The sequence below is a fragment of the Sebastes umbrosus genome, chromosome 19, assembly GCF_015220745.1.
Source record: "Sebastes umbrosus isolate fSebUmb1 chromosome 19, fSebUmb1.pri, whole genome shotgun sequence".
Lineage (NCBI taxonomy): Eukaryota > Metazoa > Chordata > Actinopteri > Perciformes > Sebastidae > Sebastes > Sebastes umbrosus.
This window is the reverse complement of record NC_051287.1, coordinates 4,237,493-4,260,006: the sequence shown is the minus strand read 5'-3', so window position 1 is coordinate 4,260,006 and position 22,514 is coordinate 4,237,493. Positions and strand designations below refer to the sequence as shown.

Here is a 22,514-nt window from a genome sequence, read left to right as displayed (position 1 = left end):
AGCATGGAATAATCACAGTTGCAGCAGCGCAGTATCTCTTTGTCAGCGTTTTCTGCAGTTGAAAAATGGTGTCGGGTGCCCAGCTCTTGGATTTCTCCAGTAAGAAAGCCTGAAAATTGCGGCCTGAGGCAGCTGTGTGATGATGCAGTGTCCATGAATCAGGGTGATCTTTTATTATGTCCATGGCAATATGGCTGGTTTCCTTAATAACATGCAGCGCTGGTAGAGAGTCTGACCTCAGCAGAAATACTGGAGCTCTTTTTCCCTTTCCGTGAAGGAGAGAAACAACCTGGAGTGAAAGGAGAGCAAGATAGAGTCGGTTACAAAACTGCCACCACACAAATGCATAAAAACAGCCATTTAAAGTACACTACTTCATTCATGTGAACATTTTTAGCCTCGCGAGCAGAATAGCTCTAGGGACGGCAATGTCATTTGGTCAATCCATCACTTAATTTGGTCCAGACTGAAATATCTCAACAACTACTAGATGGACTTTTCATCTGGCGCCATCATCAGGTTGAAATATTAGCTCCTCCAATACTTTGTTTTATGACCAAATATCTGCAAATGACATTCCCATCAGCCTCAGCTGCACCTTATATTCAGAGCTAATTAGAAAACGTTAGCATGCTTAGACACGAAACTAATAACTCTTAGTTGGCCCCAGAGCTAAAAGAGATTTGTGCAAACTTGTGCATGTGGCTCCCGAGATTTAATCAGAAATAACATGCCCGGGCATTGTTCTAGATTCAGAGTTTAAATATTACTTCACATTTAAAGGAGATTGTTACTTTAGAAACATTACCAACGTCCGTTCCTATCCTATAAAGATGCTGAAAAACATATTTATTTGAAATAGTTTAGACTATTGCAATGCTCTTTTTACTGGTCAATTAAAACATTTTGAAAATTCAACTTATTCGGAGCTGTGCTGCTACTTTTAACCAAAACATGGAAGAAAGAGCACACTCTTATTGGCTCCCAGTATCTTTTAGAATAGATTTTAAGGTACTTTTAGCCTACTTGTTTTCTTGGGACCCACATTGCAAACTCTCTGTTGTTTTATAAGCCTTCAAAAGCTTTCAGATCTTCTACTACTGAGTTTTTAAATACACACAAATACGCACAAGAATATAGGCAGTGCAACTTTTTTAAACTATGCTCCAAAATCATGGAATACCCTACCAAAAGCTATAAGACATGCAGGATCTGTGAACTTTTTTAAACGACAGCTGAAAACGTATTTATTTAATTTGGCTTATAATAATAATAATAATAATAATAATAGCTATTATTATTATTATTATTATTATTATTATTATTAATGATATTATTATTATATAATATATATATATATTATAATATTAATTATTATTATTATTATTATGTCATCATTATAATTATTATTTAAAAAATGTTGTTTTAATTTTATTTTTATTTTTATATTTTTTTTACTAATTATCTTAGAATTTTATTTATTATTTTTAATGGTGTCTATTTTTAATTTCTGTTAAATATTTTTAGTATCTACTGTCCTTTTATTTTGTAATTTTATTGTCTATCTGCCCTTGTTTGAATGTGTTGCATTTTTCTTTTTTTTTTGTAAAGCACTTTGAGCTCCATCTCTTGTATGAAAAGTCCTCTATAAATAAAGTTATCATTATTTTTAACAGGGTGACAATGGTAGACATTAAACCTACTAATAATAACATGTTAGTATTGTTATTGTGAGCTTGTCAGCATGCTGATGTTTGCATTTAGCTCAGAGTGCAGCCTCAAAGAGCTGCTAGTGTGGCTGCAGACTCTTGGTTTCTGATGCATGGAGTGACATTTTTAAACTTTTAATGGTTCTTTTTAGTGCTCTAGTGCGTCTCTCTCCGTGTTCAGCTTTTACTTTAATGGCATGCGGTTCCCTCGGCACACTACTCGACTACACACACCGTCGACCATGCAGCATTCATTGATATCTGAGTTTAATGATAAGTGAAGAAAAAGGAAATCTCAGAGGGAGTTATTCACATTTCTGCAACTGTTGCAGTTACTCTTTCAGTAACTTTATTTCTTTATGTCTGTCTAACCGTGAGATTTATAGAATATTTTTCATTCTTAGTAATCGTCTTTCTAAGGTCTCCATGTCTCCAAGGTCTTTTTCTGCCCTAAAGCCTAAAGAAAGGAAGTTTCACAGTAAAGTTTCTGAGCCAATCACATTAGTTGGAAACTAATCTCTCTGCTCTCCCATAAATATTCTGAACAGATGCAAAAAACATGTCAGATATTCTTATCGTCGACAGCGTTTAATTAGTACGAAACGTAGTGATCAGCTTCATGCTTTTAGGTGGTGTAATTTTGAGGACGCTTGACTGTGACAATCCCACCTGTTACGCTGATAATTCATGCACACACCAGGGAGCAGCAGAACAGAGAAGATGCAATAAGATAAAATATATTAATGTGCTCATGGAAGATATGGAATATAGTTGTGATAATAATTCAGTACATGAACAGGGAACATAACATAGGGGAAAAGCCATTTCTATAAAGCACAGATATTGTATTTTGTTTGATATTCACACCAATACTGATTGAAATAAGCATACCAGTGCTGGGATATGATTCCTATGGATTATTCCTGTAAATTCCTGCTGAAACAAACTGCATCCATGATCATGATGGTCTGTGTGTGCCCAGTAAAAAGGGGAGGTCCGTTTGTGCTGCACAGCAACACACAGGCAGTTCCTCTGCATGCTTCGGTGCTCAGTTTGAAGTATCTCCAGTCCCAGGGGAGTCATCTGGAGCAGTTTTCTGCATAAACTCCGAGTGTAGTAATCCATGACCCAGTCCCCGTCTCCAGGGGGACTCCGGTCAGAGACAAGCAAGGACACCAGCAGCAGCCACGGCCTCATTGTGCCTGAGAATGAGTGCTTTAAAAGCAGCATAAACCCAACAGTAACCACGTTATCTTTACTGCTGCTTTCTCGTCTCACTTTGAATATGCAAACCATGCAGCAAATAACGGCTCTGCTCTATCTAACAAGGTGCTGTAATTACAAAGAGGCACTTTCACAGTGTGTAAACCTTATAGGAAAGTTTAAGCTTGTTCCTAAAGAGTTATGAAGCTTCTCCGCTTCAAATTGAACCGTTTGTTTTTGTATAATGTTCAAAATCGTAATACTGTCATACCACTGCCATATCACATTTCAGAGTAACTTAAAAGATAAGTCTTGTGATATTCTGTATTCTACTTATTGTCTACAAATCCCCTTGAAAACACGCAAACCCAACAATGGATTGATCCTATTAACAAGTTGTATCTGTTAATTGAATGATAATGGATAATGGTATGATCTTAATCCAGCCCATTCTCATTCCCAGGGCGTCAAATATGAATGCTTTGTCATGGCTGTCGGCAATCGATACCGCCGCACAAGGCACCCTTTAGCGTCAGTATGAGACGCACCAAGGTTTCCATTAACTACAATGTAAACCCATCCGCGGCAATAATAAATGCTCAGGGAAAGTGCGCCAAGAGTGACTGTGGTGACGTAGTTTAAAGAGAGAACGCCGTTAGTGTCCCGTGAAGTTTGACTTTCACGGTACAATCAGCCCGTGTACCGTGTTCACAATGTCAAGTCACATTTTCACTTTATAAACGTAGTAGTTTTAAGCCCAACCATGTTGTTTTTTCCTAAACCTAACTAAGCGGTTGTGTTTAATTCACAACATTAAGCATGTGTTTACTGCGAGCGAAAAGTGAGTCAGTATGTGACAAGTTGGGATGAGAACACGTTGGATGGACACATTGGATTTGATCGTTTTGTGATTAATTGACAATAAGAATGTCACTTACCTTATCCTTTAATTGACTGCAGGACACATTACTGTAAATACAGAAACACCTGGATCAGACAAAACAGTTTGCAAAAACTGAGTGAGAGAATATCTACAAAACAATTACCCTTTTATAATGGTTAAGGACAGTAGTTTGTATTATTAATGTCTCTTCACTGGCAAAAATGTGGGTTGCAAGTAAAGGAGATGCTAAGTGTTAAAGACACCACATTGGCCCTGCTCTTTTCAAGCAGGTGCATATACTGTACAGTATCTTGCCCTGCCTTAACTGTGCTAAAAGTTTTTGCATATTATTATTGTTATCGCTCACTGCTTAGGTCAGGAGGACAAGCCACAGAGCATTATTGTCACCTTGCCTTTTGGAGGATCAGCAGGTAAGAATTCATTCTGTGTTTGATTGACTAGACATTAAGAAAAGACTAAAATGATGTGTTGTTAACTGATCTGTGTTAAAGACTAACTAGTGCATGTGTTTTATTGTATATAGAGAAGAAAGCATTGCAAATTTTGTGCTCTCAGAAGACTTACATTTCTTGGCATATACACTTTGAATGGCTCAAACAAAACTAAAAGAAACAACTAGATTTATTTAAAAGAAATGGAATATATGTCATCATCGTAGCCGATGTCTTTTCATTTCCATTCATGTACAGTATGAATCTATCGAGCGCTGGAGTGGATGGTGTTATGTAATAAAACTGATACGGTCACACTGTAACTCCAAGTCATGGTTGTAAAATAATCAAATTAAATAGCAGTATTTGTCACATGCTCATGAGTCTCTGCTAAGAGGATATTATGCAATAAAGAATGGTAATTAGAAATTAGTAAATATAAGAATTTGAAAGAATATGCAAAGCTAAAAGATTATAAATAATATAAGTATTAAGATGTGGAGAGAAAAAAAGTGTATATTGTTCTGGGGCTTTATTTTTAGTATATAAAAATGTACAAATTTGAATCCAGGTTATGAGGAATATCTGTTTATTTTTTTAATTACAGCTTCAAGCAACACCTTGCAGTCCTGACCAATCATATCGCACACATCTGACAACACCACCATGGGAAACCTCGTCACTTCATGCTCAGTGACCAACAACAGCAAAAGGAACATCCGAGTGTTCATCACAGACAAGTCTCTGGAGATGGATGCCTTCATCGCCTCCCAGTCCGGAGGCAACGATAAGATAACCGCCGTGCTTCCTGCAGGCAAAAAGTTCATCTTCAGGAAAGACGTCAAACAAGTCCGCGTGCTGGCGTCTCAGACTCAGCCGGTGCCGTTGGAATCCAATCCAATCAACGCTAGCTACTTTGTGTCCGTCTTCGTCGAGGATGAAGAGGATGAAAACATTTGCTCCAAACAGATCATGCACAATATGCCGCTGAGTGGCGCGGCCACCTTGCTGCTCTACGATGTGTAGACTTACACCTCATGTGTTCATTATTCTCTGCTAAAGTAGAAGAAAGCGGGTCTGAAATACATTAAACACCTGAATATTTCATGGAATTCTTTCTGCTGTTGACATAACGTATCTCTCTCTTGATGCCTCCAATAAAATGTCTTCTCAGCTTCACGGTCCTCCCGTCTTTGCATTTGTCATTACACAGTAAAATGAGGTTCCACATTCATCTGGCGTCACTCTCCTTATGCGTGACTCTCCCTCTCTGATCATCTGCTTTAGTCCAGATCTCACGATTGTTGACGAACAGTGGAGGCTTTATTCCCTCCTGGAGGTCTGTGCTAAATTAGATGACATGCTTAAGAGGTCTCTCTCACCCACATGGTTGTTTTGAAAAAGAAATATTACTATATAACACCTCACAAAACAATGCACGTGATGCAGCATGTTGGAAGGAAGTTGATAAAAACGTGTTTGTGATGCTCATACTTTGACCTTTGACCTTTGATATATATATATAAATATGTCTTATAAATACGTCAAAGTTACAGTCAAGTTGCTTTATAATAAATATCCAGATCCAGACTCCATGGCATATCAACATGACCAAGCAAAAAGTGACAAAATAATGTGTTTTGTTTTTCTTTGTCACAAGACAAACGTCCCTCCCTTAACCACCAGACTTATTCTACGTCAGAAACAATTCCTAATGCGTGCTACAAAGCTACTAATACAAAGCAGAACAACAGGATCTTTAATGGTATTGTTCTGGTCATCTTTAGGTACAAAGAGAGTGAAGAAGCAGGACTAATATGAAGGACAGAAGCACGAATCACGATAGTTTGTTTGTGAAACGCTCAAAGGAGGAACGCGTAATGGAAAAGGTTTTTTAACATTGATTTTTCTGAGTGTATTGAGCAGTAGTGCTGTACTTAAAAACAATTTTGAAGTACTTTACTTGAGTATTTTCATTCCACGCATCTTTATAGGCTTCTTCTACTCCACCACAATTCAGAGGTAAATATTATTTTTACTGCAGAGCTTTAGTCACTAATCTTTTCGATTATAATGCATTTGTTCTCTGTTAAAATGTCATTCTTATCCAGTTTTATTATTTCATTTTAATCTGTAATCATTTTCTGCAATTATGACATTCAGATATTTTCTAAAATCTGCTTTAATTTTCCATAATTGCAGTGCATTATTCATTATAGTTAAATTTGGCATTAAAAACAGGCTGAAATAATCTCACTGCACTCTGATTTTTTTTAAAGAAAATGTGTTTTTTAGGACCCAGTTATTATCCAGAATTATTATTATAAGATTGGGGATTTTGCATTGTTGGAGACTCACATGCCCACCAGTATATGAAATAATTAAAAGCAGCTATACCTCGATCAGCTGCAACAGTAAAATGCTACTTACACATGAGCACGTCAGTAACAATAATCCAGTAATATCTGTATATAACACTATGAAATGGGATATTCTTCAGTCATTTTGCTTTTGATGCTTTAAGTAAATTCTGCTTTCTTCAGGGTTTGTAATTGAGCTCACTATTCTGTATCTACAGTATACTCTGTTCCCTCCCAAACTCTCAGACATGAGGCCGTCTGTGTGTTTCTACGTCTCCTACGCGCTGTGCCTGTGTTTGGGCCTGCTCTGTCTGCTCTTTGTGAGCTACTGGAGCTCACACTGGCGTGGTGGTTTCTCCTGGGATGGTTCAGCTCTGCAGTTCAACTGGCATCCCGTCCTCATGGTGTCTGGGCTGGTGGTTCTGTATGGCAATGGTACGTTACTGTAGTGTAATAAGGATTTACAGCGCTGCAGTATGTATACTCTCAGTTTTCAGTTCATTAAGTACACCTATAGGTAAAACTAAAATCCTACCATCATGATAGCTATAATGTTCAGTTTTTGTTTTAGAGAGGTGTAGATTCAGTTGTATGATCGTTTTGGAGGATGTAGTTTGGTGCTGTTGATCTGTATTGCATTATACAGACAACTTTACTGTTGACATGAGACCAGAGAACGGGCCCCTGGCCACAGATATGAAAACGTGTCTCTGTTTTGTGTCTCTTTATAGTCATTTTGTGTCTCTGTGGTTGCTTTGTGTCTCTTTGTAGTCATTTTATGTCTCTTTATAGTTCTTTTGTGTCACTTTGTAGTCATTCTGAGTCTCTATGTAGCTGTTTTATGTCTCTTGGTAGTCATTTTGTGTCTCTTTGTAGTTATCAAGAGTCTCTATGTAGTTAGTTTGTAACTCTATGTAGTTGCTTTGTGTCTCTTTGTAGTCATTTTGTGTCTCTTTGTAGTTGCTTTGTGTCTCTTTGTAGTCATTTTGAGTCTTTTTGTAGTCATTTTATGTCTCTTTGTTGCTGCTTTGTCTTTTTGTAGTAATTTTGTGTCTCTTTGTAGTTGTTGTATGTCTCTTCTGATTCATTTTGAGTCTTTGTAGTTGCTTTGTGTGTCTTTGTAGTAATTTTGTGTTTGTTTGTAGTAATTTTGAGTCTCTGTAGTCATTTTATGTCTCTTTGTCTCTGCTTTGTGTCTCTTTGTAGTCATTTTGTGTCTCTTTGTAGTCGTTTTATATTTCTTTGTGGTCATTTTGAGTCTCTTCCTGGTTAGTACAGGGGGACAGAGGGGGCCAGACACTTTGGGCCCCTGGGCCTGTGACCAGTAGGCCTGTTCAGTAATCCATCCATGACTACTGATTCTACCACGATATCTTGAAAGGACTAAATGAATGGTGTTGCTGTTATCGGTGTACCACTGACCACACAAAAACAAAATATTGGCCTTAAAGGGACACTTGTAGATCAGATTACTTATCACAAGGAGAACCACTCAGGCTGTGAAAACAGTTTAGTAGAATGTCTCCTGCGGCTTTATTCCAGTGCATTTTTACAGGGGTGTATCACTACTGTACATTGTACAAACATATTGTGCTAAAACAATTCTGAATGAAAAGAGAGTTCCAGAAATTGATGTAGTTTTTGTTTAATAATGTGAAATCACTTCTCATAGACGTCTCAGCTGAAATGATTATTATTGTCAGTGGGCTGACTGAGCCTGGAGGTATTCTCTCTCAGTGAAACTGATTAAAGCTCTAGTGGATTTTGTTATTATGTAGTTAGAGATCATAATACCCAGAAAACTGAAATGAATCTAAGCAGACATTGAACTCATTAAATTCCTCACTGGATGAGTGCATCAACTAAATGATTTCAACGTCAAATGTAAGTGAAAAATATCATCTGACTTTTCAATATTATGCTAAAATGACAATATCCCGTCATTATTCAGCAATTTTAAGTAAAAAGCAAAAGACAGCAAATTAACGCACTGTTTACATCATTTATTTCCCACTTACTGTATGCATGTGCAGCGGCTGTTGTGTATCGCGTACCGTTCACCTGGAAGCAGGAGAAGCACATCTGGAAGCTAGTGCATGCTGGATTGATGCTTCTGGCTCTGCTGCTGTCCGTCCTGGGCCTGTGTGCTGTGTTTGACTTCCACAGAGTCCTCCACATCTCTGATATGTACTCTGTGCACAGCTGGGTGGGCATCTGCACCGTGGTAATGTTTACATTAGAGGTACGTATATAAGGGATTGAATTATTGAATATACGTGAGGAAACTGTGAGAAAGCACTAAAGCATTTCATTATGCTGCTTATAGTGGGTTCTTGGTCAGGCTGGCTTCTTGCTTCCATGTTCTCCGCCGTGGTTTCGTAGCACCCTGAAACCTGTCCACATCTGGATGGGGAAAGCAATCCTGATCCTCAGTGTGACCTCCTGCATCAGTGGCATCAATGAGGAACTGCTCTTTTCTCTGTAAGTGTTCAGATATCCAACAGATCTTCTTTATTTCAACAGGAAAACAAACAAAATCACATGCAATCTTACACAACATGATGGCCTATGTTAAACATTTAGTGAATCAATTTTCTTTCTTCTTCCACTTCTTCTTCATCTTCTTCTTCTTCTTTTTCTTCTTCTTCAGCAGCTCAATCATATAAGCACAAAATAAACAACTATCAAACCATAAAAAGTATGAAACTACAAAAAACATTAAAATAAACAATATGCTCAGATTTTGCTGGCAGCTCTGAGGTGTTACACTAGACTACCTCCATCCTGATTTAATTATTTTTTGGATCAGGCCAGGTTGTGAATTTCAGTTTATCTGAGGGATTGATTAGGCAATATATTTGTGTGGTATTTTATTAAAAATATGTAAACGTTAGGAGGTCATTATAGGTCACTTTTGTTATTAAACTGATGAATTAAAGCTGTAATGCTGTATTACAGGCTTAGACCACTAGATGTCTGCATAGAGCAGCAGTAACTCTTCAGGATAAAGAACCATGTCGATTCAAACCAACATTTTACAGTGACAAATTTAATTCCAACAATAATAAGGACAGTTAGATAATATGCATGGTGAATTACAATATTTCCACACACTGGACAACTAAAATCATCTTGTAGCTGCACCTGCTCTTTTTTACAGTTTGACAGGCTGACATATTCTCATCAACATTACAAATAATAAATCATGAGAACTATGAGGACTTTAAGAACTTTAAACATGCACTATATGCAACCATCTTGGACTCTAACCACTGGCGCACTTTTCACTTACTTTACACTATACATCCTATATACCACTTTATAGACTGCACATATGCACATATTACATTTATTTATTGACGGACTGTACACACTATGTTCACCCATTCACTTTGTATCTTTTATATCTCTATTATTGTTTTTATAATTTTTGTATACCTTAAACCTCTCCTGTGTTTCACTCTGTTTGCTGATGTTGCTGCTTTGACACCTGAATTTCCCTCCGGGGATTAATAAAGGTTCATCTTATCTTATCTTATCTTATCTTATCTTATAACATATAGTGTGAAATTATTCAGTTTTTAAGAGAAACTGATTTAGTTAAACGAATCTAGAGTTTTCATTATTATTATTATTATTATTATTATTATTATTTTATTTTATTTTATTTTATTTTATTTTATTTTATTTTATTTTATTTTATTTTATTTATTTATTTATTTTGTTTCTGCACAGTCTCCTGTTCCCCCTCCCGTCCAGATGGTGGCAGTAATGCACCTCTAAGCTTCCTGTAAGGTCAAAGGTCACCGACTAGTCTGTCATAACAACCAGTTAGCATAGCAGCTAACATCTCCCCGATAAGACTATCTACTCTGTCAACATGGATGTAACTCAAGCCAAACAAGAACACCTGCTCGCATTAAAAGGTACTTTATTATCTTTACAACAGCATAAACATAAAGTGACTCCACGTGATGTTTAATGTTTATATATCTGAGCTCTGTTGTGCTGTTAGCTGCTAACTAGCTAGCTAGCTAAGACAATAATAAACCTTTATATTCTATAAAATGCTTTAAAGACTGTTTATGACAGGTGTAGCTTTAAATAGTACTCAAAGCTGAGATATTAAAAGTCACTGTAGTAATATATTACAGCAGCTAGCTATTGAACATAATGGTTTCTTAATGAGTGAATTAAACTCACTAGATTTGTTATCTTTAGTAATCTGTGTTTGTTCTGTGTCTGTTAATATGTTACTGTGTATAAACAAAGATGCTCTATAACATCTGACAGTCAAATTATGTGTCAGTCAGCTACTTAGCCAATACACTTGACGCATTTGTACCCATTAAAGGTTGTTTATATTGTTTATTTACAAAATGCAAACAATACTGACCCTCAGATCTTGCTTTTAAAATGTGGATCCAGTGCACAACTTGTTATGTTTTGGTGCAAGCTGCTAAAATGTACCATCTTAGACCAGTAAATCATAGTTGAGGTCAAATCAAATGACTGATTCATCCTTTCATATGCATGTAATTCCTGTGGCTCATCTAGAAAACAAATTGTATTGTAGAAAATAGATTTATTGCAATACATCAGAGGTTATTAATGCCTTACAGCCAAAGACTACAATGAAACCTGCCTCTAGCTAAGACAATATTACACTTTGTGTATAAGCAAAGATGCTCTATAACAACTGACAGTCAAATTATGTGTCAGTCAGCTACTTAGCCAATACACTTGACTCTGTTTCTGATGCATTTGTCCCCATTAAAGGTTGTTTATATTCTTTATTTATCAGATGCATTAAATACTGACTCCAGATCTTGCTTTGAGAATATGGATCCGGTGCACAAACTTGTTATGTTTTGGTGCAAGCTGCTAAAATGTACCATCTTAGACCAGTAAATCATAGTTGAGGTCAAATCAAATGACTGATTCATCCTTTCAGATACATGTAATCTCTGTAGCTCATCTAGAAAACAAATTGTGTTGTCAACAAAATAGATTTATTGCAATACATCAGAGGTTATTAATGCATTACAGCCAAAGACTACAATGAAACCTGCCTCCAGCTAAGACAATATTACACTTTGTGTATAAGCAAAGATGCTCTATAACAACTGACAGTCAAATGATGTGTCAGTCAGCAATTAGCCAATAAACTTGATAGTGTTTCTGATTAATTTGTACCCATTAAAGGTTGTTTATTTATAAGATGCAATAAATACTGACCCCAGATCTTGCTTTGAGAATATGCATCCAGTGCACAAATGTTATGTTATGTTATTGGTGTAAACTGACAGCTGCTGAAATGTACCTATTAGACCAGTAAATCATAATACTAAATCAGCCTTTCAGATACTTGTAATTTCTGTAGCTCACTTTGGAAACAAATTGTGTTGAAACGTGTCAACAAAATAGATTTATTGCAATACATTAAAGGTTATTTATGCATTACAGTCACTACAATGAAACCTGCCTCTCTGCACATAACAGGGAGATTGATAATTAGTTACTGAAGTTATTAGCACTAGGATATACTCAACTGAACGGTACTTTAATACTCCAGAAACATCATCACAATAATAACCGACTTGTGTGTCCAATCACTAACTGATGTCACTTTACTTTACAGTGATGCGGTTAACAAAACCGACACTCTTCACAAACTTGCCAGTGACGTGTGAAGATCGAGATCTGCCAGGTAAGCCTGGATTTTATTCTCCATTTAACATTTACTGTATAGCAGAAGAGAATTGTTTGCAGGGTTCAGACAACAGGAGGTGTGATATCTGTGTCATATGACTGTGGATCTATTGACTTTGTATTGCTGTGGATTTGCTGACTTTTCCACTTGTTGTGGTTGTCATATCAATATCTCTTAGCTGATATGTGGACACACACAGCAGTCTGATCCATGCCACACAGAGCTTAAATTGTTATCAGGGAATCAGATTTGATAAATTATTCTACTGTTGACTGATCAAATGTAGCAGCAGCCAGCACACGGGATGGGAGTGAAATAAGTAATTTTAAGAATCATTGTTGGATCGAGTGTCTTTGCGCTGTGGGAGGAAACCGGAGCACCTGTTAGAAACTCAAGCAGACACGAGGAGAGCATGCAAACTCCACACAGAAAGGCTTCAGCCGGCCGGGGTCAGGTTCAAACACTGGATTCTTTTTGCTGTGAGGCAACTGTGCTAACAGCTGAGCTACTGTACTGTACTGCTTTTGTTAATAACGTTAGTTTGTTTGTCTGTCACAAGGCTCCATGTCATGTTAAAGAGGACGGAGGAGAAAAGAAAACATGAAAGTTAGCGAAACAATCCTGGGTCTGTAGTATCATTTCTTGCTGTTTGTCTTCTGTTCTTTAGAGCGTAGAGATTCAGTCTCAGCGTGACAGCAAAATAGAAATTAATTTTGGAAGCTTCCAAAAAACACATCTATTGTCTATTTTTTTTATTATCAATTGTGAGTTTTTACGTGCAAGTACAAAAAGAACCCATCAGATTTTTCCAAACTTCTCAGGCTCTTCACTCACGTTGTATTCCAGTGAATTAAATCCATGACTGAGATTGAGAAACTGGCCGCCAAGCAGAACATCAATGAGAAGTTTATATCACCATTTCACAATAATATGCACAAAGGGAAGCAACATAACGACTGACGCCAGGCTTAAGTGGATGTCCTGCTTCTACTTTTCGTGTCTCAGTCTGAGCGCATTGCTTCTGCTTTTCTTAGTGTTCTTCTCCAAAAATCCACCAATAGCTAACGTTCTCTGCGGTCACGTTAGGGTTTCCCACTCAAGACAGCACACAACACTTCCATGTTTATGTTGAAATATTTACTTTAGGGAACAAAAGCAAATATCTTTATGCCATAAAACCTAATTAAAGCGGTCAACAGGTGTGCAAGAAATTAACAAAAATTGCATTCATGCTTTTAATCGATGCTTGCAATAGTAAGATATAATAATTGTGCTAAAGTATCAATGATGGGATTGATTGTCTAATGTTGCATTTTTGAGAATTTCCCTAAACCTGTAGATATTAAAACAACCTGTACTGTATAATCTAGCAGCAGAAAGATAAACTAACTATCTAAAAACTGATTAAATTAACCTACTTTATATAGATTTTGAACTGTAACATTTGGATTAGATCCAGGGCACATCTGTACTATAGATTTACGGTCTCCGATCTGTCTCCTGCTGAGAGTTTCAGTGTTTGTTTCCCCCTCTTGTGGAGTACACCACAGAGAAATGTGTTCGCTGGTAACTGAACTCCTTACAGACCATAAATCACAATGACACTTCTGGAAGGGATTGCTATTTATACAAGAGAGCAGCAGTGAAGTGACAGCTTATCTTAAAGTTCACAAAGATGAATTAGTTGAAGTTGACATTAGAAACATAAAAGCATTTTTGCTATCATGTTCCAGCTTTAAAGGGGACATATACTTGTGTTTTGGGGTTTCTACTAGAGCATGTTTATAGGCTTTAATGTACAAAAGACACCTTATCTTTGTCATATTGTCTGTCTGAATATACCTGTATTCACCCTCTGAAATGCTCTGTTTTAGCACCGGTCTGCTCTGGTTGGCTTTTAAAACATTGATATTATTTTGGAGGCTATATAACATGAACTTATATATACAGTATGTAATATATGTTTGTTAATTGTTTAAGTCTTGTATGTGCTCAGGCTCTCTCTGTGTCTGTGTTTTTCTCTCTGTAGGGGATTTGTTTGGTCAACTCATGAGGGAGGACCCATCCACAATCAAAGAAGCAGAGTCATTAATGCTGGGAGAGATGCTTACATTACCGCAGAACTTTGGGTAACATAAGCTAATCAGCTGTTGGAAAATTCAACTTTTTGTGGAGCGAAGTTTTGTTTTAAAGTTTAAAGATTTGACTTTTCCACGTCTCTGCGTTCCACAGAAATATTTTCCTCGGCGAGACCTTCTCCAGTTACATTAGCGTGCACAATGATAGCAGCCAAGTTGTGAAGGACATTCTTGTGAAGGTACTGTAAAAGAAGAAATACACTTCCAACACTTATTACACTCAACCGTTTGACCCACAACTGTGCTGTTGTGTGATGTGATCCTCCGCAGGCTGATCTACAGACCAGCTCTCAGAGGCTCAACCTGTCGGCGTCAAACTCCGCAGTGTCTGAACTCAAACCTGAAAGCTGCATTGATGATGTCATCCACCACGAAGTCAAAGAGATTGGAACTCATATGTGAGTGTGACCTTTTTTTTTGTTATAGCACCCTATTGTGCTGCCAAAATGTCCTCCCAACTGACCAAATCAGGGAAGGAATCTTTATAAAAAAGACCACACATCATCGTGTTTTTGCTATTCTAAATGTTTCTTTGCTCTCTTCCAATTCCCAGCTTAGTTTGTGCCGTCAGTTACACCACTCAGTACGGGGAGAAGCTCTATTTTCGGAAGTTCTTCAAATTCCAGGTGAGTTATATTTAAGCGTTCTCATTAGATCGGTGGTTCCTAACCGTTTTCCTGAAGGGACCCCTTTTTCGATCATTGAGTAAACTAACGACCCCTGACATATTTTATGGATATTTCATATTATATTCAATGCATAACAATAACAGTGCAGAACAACTGATTAACTGTACAATTAACCCAAATAGTGAACGCAATAACTGCAGGAAGTTCAAGCAATTTAGATGAATTCTGAGCCGATTATTTCCTGTGAATTCGGCATCAGAGACGAGTTTTCCTGTTATTTTTAGGAACCTTTAATGCCATTCTCTGTCTGTATTATGTTTATGTTTAATTAATAGTCTTCTTCTGTTGTCAGTGTTTTCTTCTCCCTGGCGCTTGGCCATTGTTCTATTAGTTCTGTTTGTTTTAACTGCGTACTTTTCTAAAGCGGGACGAGGCTGTTTATCAGAGAGGGAACGCTCTGTGAATATAACTTGTGTTCAGTTCTTCACCGTGCCCTTATCCTACTGTATATGCTGAGTATTGCGATAAGATATATTACGATATATTGCGACTTACACCCTTTTTTCAACTGCAAATTATGCATTTTTTCAACATCTTTTTTATCTAATAAGATACAGTTTTCACTCTGTTCATCTCTCGAGTTTTCATTCACATATCTTCAGGTGAGAGGTCAAGGGACCCCCTTGCAAATGGCCATGCCAGTTTGTCCTCGCGTTGAAATCCCGCGATGTAGGCCAACTGTATGTTATTTAAAAAGTTGTTTTACACCCCTTAAAATCAAGAAGGCCTCGCGGCCTCCTCTAACGGGGGTCGGGACCCCCAGGTTGGGAACCAGTGCATTAGATGACCGTGTTAAACTCCTGTGTAAGCTTGGAGAAGACCTGAGAAATGTCACAGGTCCACAACGGAGCAAAAGCAATTACCATCGTAGCTGTGGATCTGGTGTCTGGCAGTCTTCAGCTCTCACTTTGTGCACTAAATGTAACCGTCTTCCCTTCAGCAACATTTCCAGTATTATCCCTCGGATGTCTTCCGTTTCTTAGCTGAAGATTTTCTTGTCTGATTAATCATTTTCGCATGGAAAAGATTTTTTTTCTGCCAAATGGAGGTACAGTGTGAGAAAACGACAGCGTTCAGTTTGCAATCTATTTTCAATCAGGTTTTGAAGCCGCTGGATGTGAAGACAAAGTTCTACAATGCCGAGGTAAGTCGGCCGCTCTCAAATCTACCAGCATCAGCATAATAGAAATATCTCTCACCACGTCGTTCTGCAAATAGAAGAACTGTATTGTATGACTTGCTTCACATCATATTTCATTTCATAGTTAGGAACATTTCCATATGCTAATAGGGGCAGTTAATATAAGAATGGTCTCCTGGGAAACACTTGTACCTCCAGATTTGTCAACTTAACAGAAAACTAGTTTGACGAGCTGGAGATCAAGTGTTTTCCTCACAGAGGCAACAAGCTTTTTCCTTTTTCTCATTTTCACACTAGTAGCTTTTTATATATATTAGCGGTATGCAAATATTCATTGTCATCATCTTTGGCATGTAACTTCATTTGTTTATTATGTCTTGTATTTTATTTTCTCCATTAGAGTGACCTCAGTTCCGTGGTAATTGTTCCTTCTGTTCTCATCGCTGAACGTTAGCTTCTCTTAATCCTTTTTTGGTGCAGCAGACTTGTTGTCTTTCTGGGGGGCCAATAGAAAGGTGCAAAGTAGAGGAATGGAAAGTCATAATGTGAATTATAAAACGCCTGCTACGTAGATTGTTAAAGATAAAAAAAACAACAAGTGACTGCATTCATTTATTTAACACCTTGACGTGAACTTTCCATTATTTTTCTTTTGCCCTTTCTTTGGACGCTCGTGCTTTCTTGCAAACTCATCCGACGCGGGGCTTGAATTGAAGTTTGTGGTGTTAAATTGTGGCGGGTGGGGAATGCATTGATTAAACAATTTATCATCATTATGGGGAAAATTATGAGTATGATTGTTCTCATTTTCTATTGGTCAAGATGTAAATGATTATGTAGTATTTCAGACATGAATCATCATTTTGAACTCTCGTATCGCTGGGTTGAAGGTGTGCTCTTATTGTCAGTGATTATAAAACACCAAATTACTTTCTTGTTCCAATCCTTTACCATTGGATCATAATTGTTTTAATATACTTGATTACATGTCATAAATTGTGAGGTTTCGGGTATTGGTTGGAATGGCTTTGCATGGAAGGGAGATGCTGAGCTCTGTGATTTAACATTAACCTCATTCAGAACGGTTCATGTTCATGTTATGATTCGCAAGGCATGGACTAATCTCTGCTTCTCTCTCGTTGTATCTTACTGTACAGTAGAGGTTGCACTCAGAGTTTGACAGTTGTGAAGACTGAGATTGACACCGAGTGTTACTTTTCCAAAGCATCAACTAGTTGCCTACAATCCTGTACAAACACCATGTCAAGGCCTGTAAACTGACAGAGACAAGTATTTTTTTAACAAGCCACGTCACTGTATATCATTTTATTATTGTAACATTTTGTTGCACAAGTAAGTTATTAATTTATATAGTAATTTATTCAGTAACATTTTCTATGACGTTCATATCTATAATGGTTATAAACATACTTCTAATCTGCTTATAGTACTCTAAAATCATAGCTATAAGTATCTATAATGCATAAAAGCATTTTATAATGACTTATAAGATCAAGTTTTATAATACGTCATCATTTCACTGACATTTTATTTGCAAGGATCATAGTGTTTTATAATTCTAATAGTTGTAATACATCATAATGTTTTTAGAGTGCATTAAATTATATTATATTCAGTATTATAATGTGATATAATATAAAGTGGCCGTTGTAAAATGAATGAAAATATCATTAAATCTTTGCAAGAACAACACACAAACACTGTAAAACTAATTTAATAAATCCAATGACCACTTAGAGTAACTTTTAATCACATTATAATGCATTATAAGAGTAATTATAATGTATTATGAAAAGATTATAATGCTATTAGAATACACTATGAACCTTGGGAAAAAAAATAAATGAGTGACCAGCAATTATGAAGTATTATAATACTTCATCTTATAAAATGCTGTTTAATGTATTATGATTATTGTAACTATGTGCTATAAGCAGATTATAATGCATTATAAATATGTTTATAATGCATTATAGATATGGCCGTCATAGAAAATGTTATTCCTCTGAAAGGCTCTGATGCAGATGACATGGCTGCTATAAATAATCTGATTATTGGTTTAAAAACACACGACTAGTTGATGTTTGAGAGACACTTTGAAAGACGAAATCAGTCGCCGTGCAACCCCTACTGTATACTGTTTACTCCGCTGGTCAGCACTTCCACTAACAATGTCCTCAAAGGTACACTGAGCAAACGTAATATAATTCAATTGATGTGTTTATATGTTTATTGTTTGTCTAGTTGATACATGTTGATACATTACACGACTCTCACATCACTTACAGAGTAGGTTAAAGGATATGTTCACATTTTATTATATCAACACATTGCTCACATGCTCATATGTACGTTAAAACAGCTGTTTGTAGTCATTCTTCCTGTTCATATCGGCGTTTAAAAGATCCATCTCCAGTGGAAGTGATGGGGGACAAAAAACATATAACAAGTATCAGGCTTCAGCAGTCTGAGTTAGTCACATCAACGTGGGTATTTTTCAAAGTTACCGTGTTTTTACTGCAAAATGTGCTCACATGTTTTCTTGCTGAGCTGCTGCGGAGAAACAATAACACAAGAATTTCATACTAAAAACACTAACTTTGGAAGATGCCCACTTGTTTTGTCCAACTCAGACTACTGAAGCATCATATTTGCTTAGGTTAAACTTTAGAAGGCTTTTGGGCTGTGGATTTTGTTCCCCATCTCTTACATTGAAATCTTGTTAGGAAGGTATCTCTTCATTGGCAGTGGGAGACTCCGGGGTCTGAAAAGTGAAGCCAATGGTGAAGTGCCTTAAACTTGCATTCTTTCTAACAGCCAGCAGGGGGCGACTCCTCTGTGAGAAAATGAGCCTACTTCTCACTTGATTTATTACCTCAGTAAACATTGTGAACATGAGTTTATGGTCTCAATCTCTAGTTTCAAGTCTTCTTCAATACAGCATGATGTTCATTTAGTAAATTATGGTCCCATTTAGAGTCAGATAGACCATAAAGCAGGGCATGCTTTAGGGCGGGGCTACCTTGTGATTGACAGGTCTCTACCACGGCGTTGTCCGGTCTGGGAGTTGTCCGCGTTTTCGTCTTATAACTTTAATCCTTTCACAGTGTGTTTTCAGTTCATGAAAGTTAATTATAACCTTTTTGGACGCCTAAAAATGTCTTATTCAGCGTTCGGTTGTACTTCGTGTCACTTCTGGTTGCAAATAACCAAGATGGCGACGGCCAAAATGCCGAACTCAAGGCTTCAAAACAGCAGTCCACAAACCGATGGGTGACGTCACGGATACGTTCACTTCTCATATACAGTCTGTGGTTCGTGGCCAATCTGGACAGGAGGAAAATCACAGCAACCAGTAACTTTTAAACGCTCATATGAACATGTGAATCAGACGGACGTGAACCTATCCTTTAAGACTGTAGGACTTTGCACAAGCCTAACCCTCCTTTAATACCTAATGATACAGCTGTTGTGTTGCTCAGTTGGCCTTGGAGATAATGTCATTGTACTTGATTGTGAGCAACAAATATCAGTTAGTAACTGCTGGCCTTCTCCGCTCCAGACAGATGAAGTGTTCCTGGAGGCTCAGATCCAGAACATCACCACGTCACCTATGTTCATGGAGAAGGTCTCTCTGGAGCCCTCCATGATGTACAACGTCACAGAGCTCAACACGGTCGAAGGTGGAGACGACGGGTAAAAGCACTTTTAGTTTTCCTGCATATTCCTTCATGTGTTCACCGTCAGCTTTTTATACTTCTCATCCGTAACTTTTCACTTCCAGAGAGTCCACGTTTGGGAAAATGTCCTACCTGCAGCCCATGGACACGCGGCAGTACCTGTACTGCCTGAAGCCAAAGCCGGAGTACGCGGAGAAGGCCGGCGTCATCAAAGGTGTGACGGTGATAGGGAAGCTCGACATCGTATGGAAGACCAACCTTGGAGAGAGAGGGAGGCTACAGACCAGTCAGCTGCAGAGAATGGTATTAATTAGACAGCAAATAATAATTTTTTTAAATTTTTTTCTGAATTTTTTTCAGATCTTTTTTTTCAGACTTTTTTTTCTGACATTTTTCAGATCTTTTGTTTCGGACATTTTTTCAGATTTTTTTTTTTCCGAATTTTTTGTCCGACATTTTTCAAATCTTTTTTTGTCCGACATTTTTCAGATATTTTTTTTCAGACTTTTTTTTCAGACATTTTTTCAGATATTTTTTTTCAGACTTTTTCTCTCCGACATTTTTCAGATATTTTTTTTCAGACTTTTTTTTCGGACATTTATTCAGATTTTTTTTTTTCAGAATTTTTTGTCCGACATTTTTCAAATCTTTTTTTTCAGACTTTTTTTGTCCGACATTTTTCAGATTTTTTTTTTCAGACTATTTTTTCAGATTTTTTTTTTCAGACTTTTTTTCTCCGACATTTTTCAGATTTTTTTTTTCTGACATTTTTTCAGATTTTTTTTTTCAGACTTTTTTTTTCCGACATTTCAGATTTTTTTTTTTTCAGACTTTTTTTCTCCGACATTTTTCAGATTTTTTTTTTCAGACTTTTTTTCTCCAACATTTTTCAGATTTTTTTTTTCAGAATTTTTTGTCCGACATTTTTCAGATTTTTTTTTTCAGACTTTTTTTTCGGACATTTTTTCAGATTTTTTTTTTCAGACTTTTTTTGTCCGACACTTTTCAGATTTTTTTTTTTCAGATTTTTTTTTTCAGACTTTTTTTGTCCAACATTTTTCAGATTTCTTTTTTTCAGACTTTTTTTTCTGACATTTTTTCAGATTTTTTTTTTCAGACTTTTTTTCTCCGACATTTTTCAGATTTTTTTTTGTCCGACATTTTTCAGATATTTTTTTCGGACATTTTTCAAAATGAAAGAATTTTTCTCATGTTTATTTGTATTATATCCTTTTATTATGTCTTTCAGGCTCCAGGGTATGGAGACATCAGACTGTCTTTGGAGATGCTTCCTGACACTGTCAACCTTGAAGAACCTTTTGACATTATCTGTAAAATCACCAACTGCAGGTAAAAATCCCGCAGTCCAACATCTGACTAAATCATTGAATTACAGGCCCGACCAAAGGTTATAATAGTTTAGAGTTTTCGATTAGTTTTGACTTTTCAAATTCATTTTAGTTTAATTTTAGTTCATTTTTAGAGTGCGTTTGCTAGTTTTAGTTTAGTTTCAGTTTTTCAGAAAGGTTTAGTTTTTATATATTTAGTTTTACAGTAGTTTGTAATGTTTAATCTTTGCGTTACTTTAGTGTAATTGCAGCACCATCTCCTGGAAGTCTGTTCAAGACTTTTTTTGTCCGACATTTTTCAGATCTTTTTTTTTCAGACTTTTTTTGTCCGACATTTTTCAGATCTTTTTTTTCCAGACTTTTTTTTCGGACATTTTTTCAGATCTTTTTTTTCGGACATTTTTCAGATGTTTTGTTTCAGACACTTTTCAGACTAAAGCCAACAGCACTAACAACCATCTTTTCTTTGTGACCTTGGTGTTGTAGTGAAAGAACCATGGACCTGGTGCTGGAGATGTGTAACACCAGGTCGATCCACTGGTGTGGTGTATCGGGGCGACAGCTGGGGAAACTCAGTCCTGGTGCCTTCCTCTCTCTGCCCCTCATCCTCCTCTCATCCGTCCAGGGGCTGCAGGTATGATCCAAACTTTAAGTTTGTATCCTCCTCCTGCTGTTCCCGCTCACTGATACTCTTCAAACCTTTTTGTTTCAGAGTATTTCCGGACTGAGACTCACAGATACATTTCTGAAGAGGACGTACGAATACGACGACATTGCACAAGTGTGTGTGGTCTGCCCGTACACCAGCAACGAGTGCTAGACATTTTATTTAGCTTGTTTTTTGCATTTTAGATATGAATGGACCAACAGTGGAATTCTGCACATAACGCCGACACTTCACTCATTTTTGCAACCTGAGGGGATAATACTGTATTTTAAAAATGAATTGTGAATAATATAAATCGCTTTCTTTGAAAATAATTATGTAAATGTGCATAAATGTTAATAAAATCTCTGTAATTTAATGATTTGTGATTTCCTATTGCTTTTCAAAACATATATCATGGTGGATTTTGTCATTAAAAATGTTCATAGACGAGAATATTTAATGAAAATGCTCATTTTTATCTGTTTAAATGGAACTGCACTGAGCATATCTTCTTCAAATATGTAAAT

The 22,514-nt window shown here is 36.8% G+C and overlaps 2 protein-coding genes across 3 annotated transcripts; both read left to right on the top strand.

The window, feature by feature from the left end:
• Positions 1-6,855: 6,855 nt before the first annotated feature.
• On the top strand, positions 6,856-9,092 carry LOC119478222 (cytochrome b ascorbate-dependent protein 3-like). The gene is made up of 3 exons (XM_037752793.1): positions 6,856-7,042; positions 8,641-8,849; positions 8,934-9,092. Exons 1-3 carry the CDS (start codon positions 6,856-6,858, stop codon positions 9,090-9,092), a joined length of 555 nt encoding a protein of 184 aa, XP_037608721.1.
• Positions 9,093-10,375: 1,283 nt separating this feature from the next.
• Positions 10,376-22,363, top strand: trappc13 (trafficking protein particle complex 13). 2 transcript variants are annotated; one of them, XM_037752788.1, is made up of 13 exons: positions 10,376-10,533; positions 12,249-12,317; positions 14,350-14,449; positions 14,553-14,637; positions 14,729-14,856; positions 15,012-15,084; positions 16,247-16,291; positions 16,689-16,706; positions 19,872-20,005; positions 20,094-20,292; positions 21,239-21,339; positions 21,825-21,972; positions 22,051-22,363. In XM_037752788.1, the coding sequence occupies exons 1-13, from the start codon at positions 10,488-10,490 to the stop codon at positions 22,156-22,158; spliced, it is 1,254 nt and encodes a 417-aa protein (XP_037608716.1). In that variant the 5' UTR covers positions 10,376-10,487; the 3' UTR covers positions 22,159-22,363. The 2 variants fall into 2 exon arrangements, with proteins under 2 accessions (XP_037608716.1, XP_037608717.1); XM_037752789.1 differs by lacking the exon at positions 16,689-16,706.
• The last annotated feature ends 151 nt before the right edge of the window (positions 22,364-22,514 follow it).

Coding starts and splice junctions, on each gene's coding strand:
- trappc13 (XM_037752788.1), top strand. CDS start 10,488: ATGGATGTAACTCAAGCCAAACAAGAACACCTGCTCGCATTAAAAG. Junction 10,534..12,248: donor ACACCTGCTCGCATTAAAAG/GTACTTTATTAT, acceptor TTTACTTTACAG/TGATGCGGTTAACAAAACCG. Junction 20,293..21,238: donor CCAGTCAGCTGCAGAGAATG/GTATTAATTAGA, acceptor TATGTCTTTCAG/GCTCCAGGGTATGGAGACAT.
- LOC119478222 (XM_037752793.1), top strand. CDS start 6,856: ATGAGGCCGTCTGTGTGTTTCTACGTCTCCTACGCGCTGTGCCTGTGT. Junction 7,043..8,640: donor GGTGGTTCTGTATGGCAATG/GTACGTTACTGT, acceptor ATGCATGTGCAG/CGGCTGTTGTGTATCGCGTA. Junction 8,850..8,933: donor TGGTAATGTTTACATTAGAG/GTACGTATATAA, acceptor TGCTGCTTATAG/TGGGTTCTTGGTCAGGCTGG.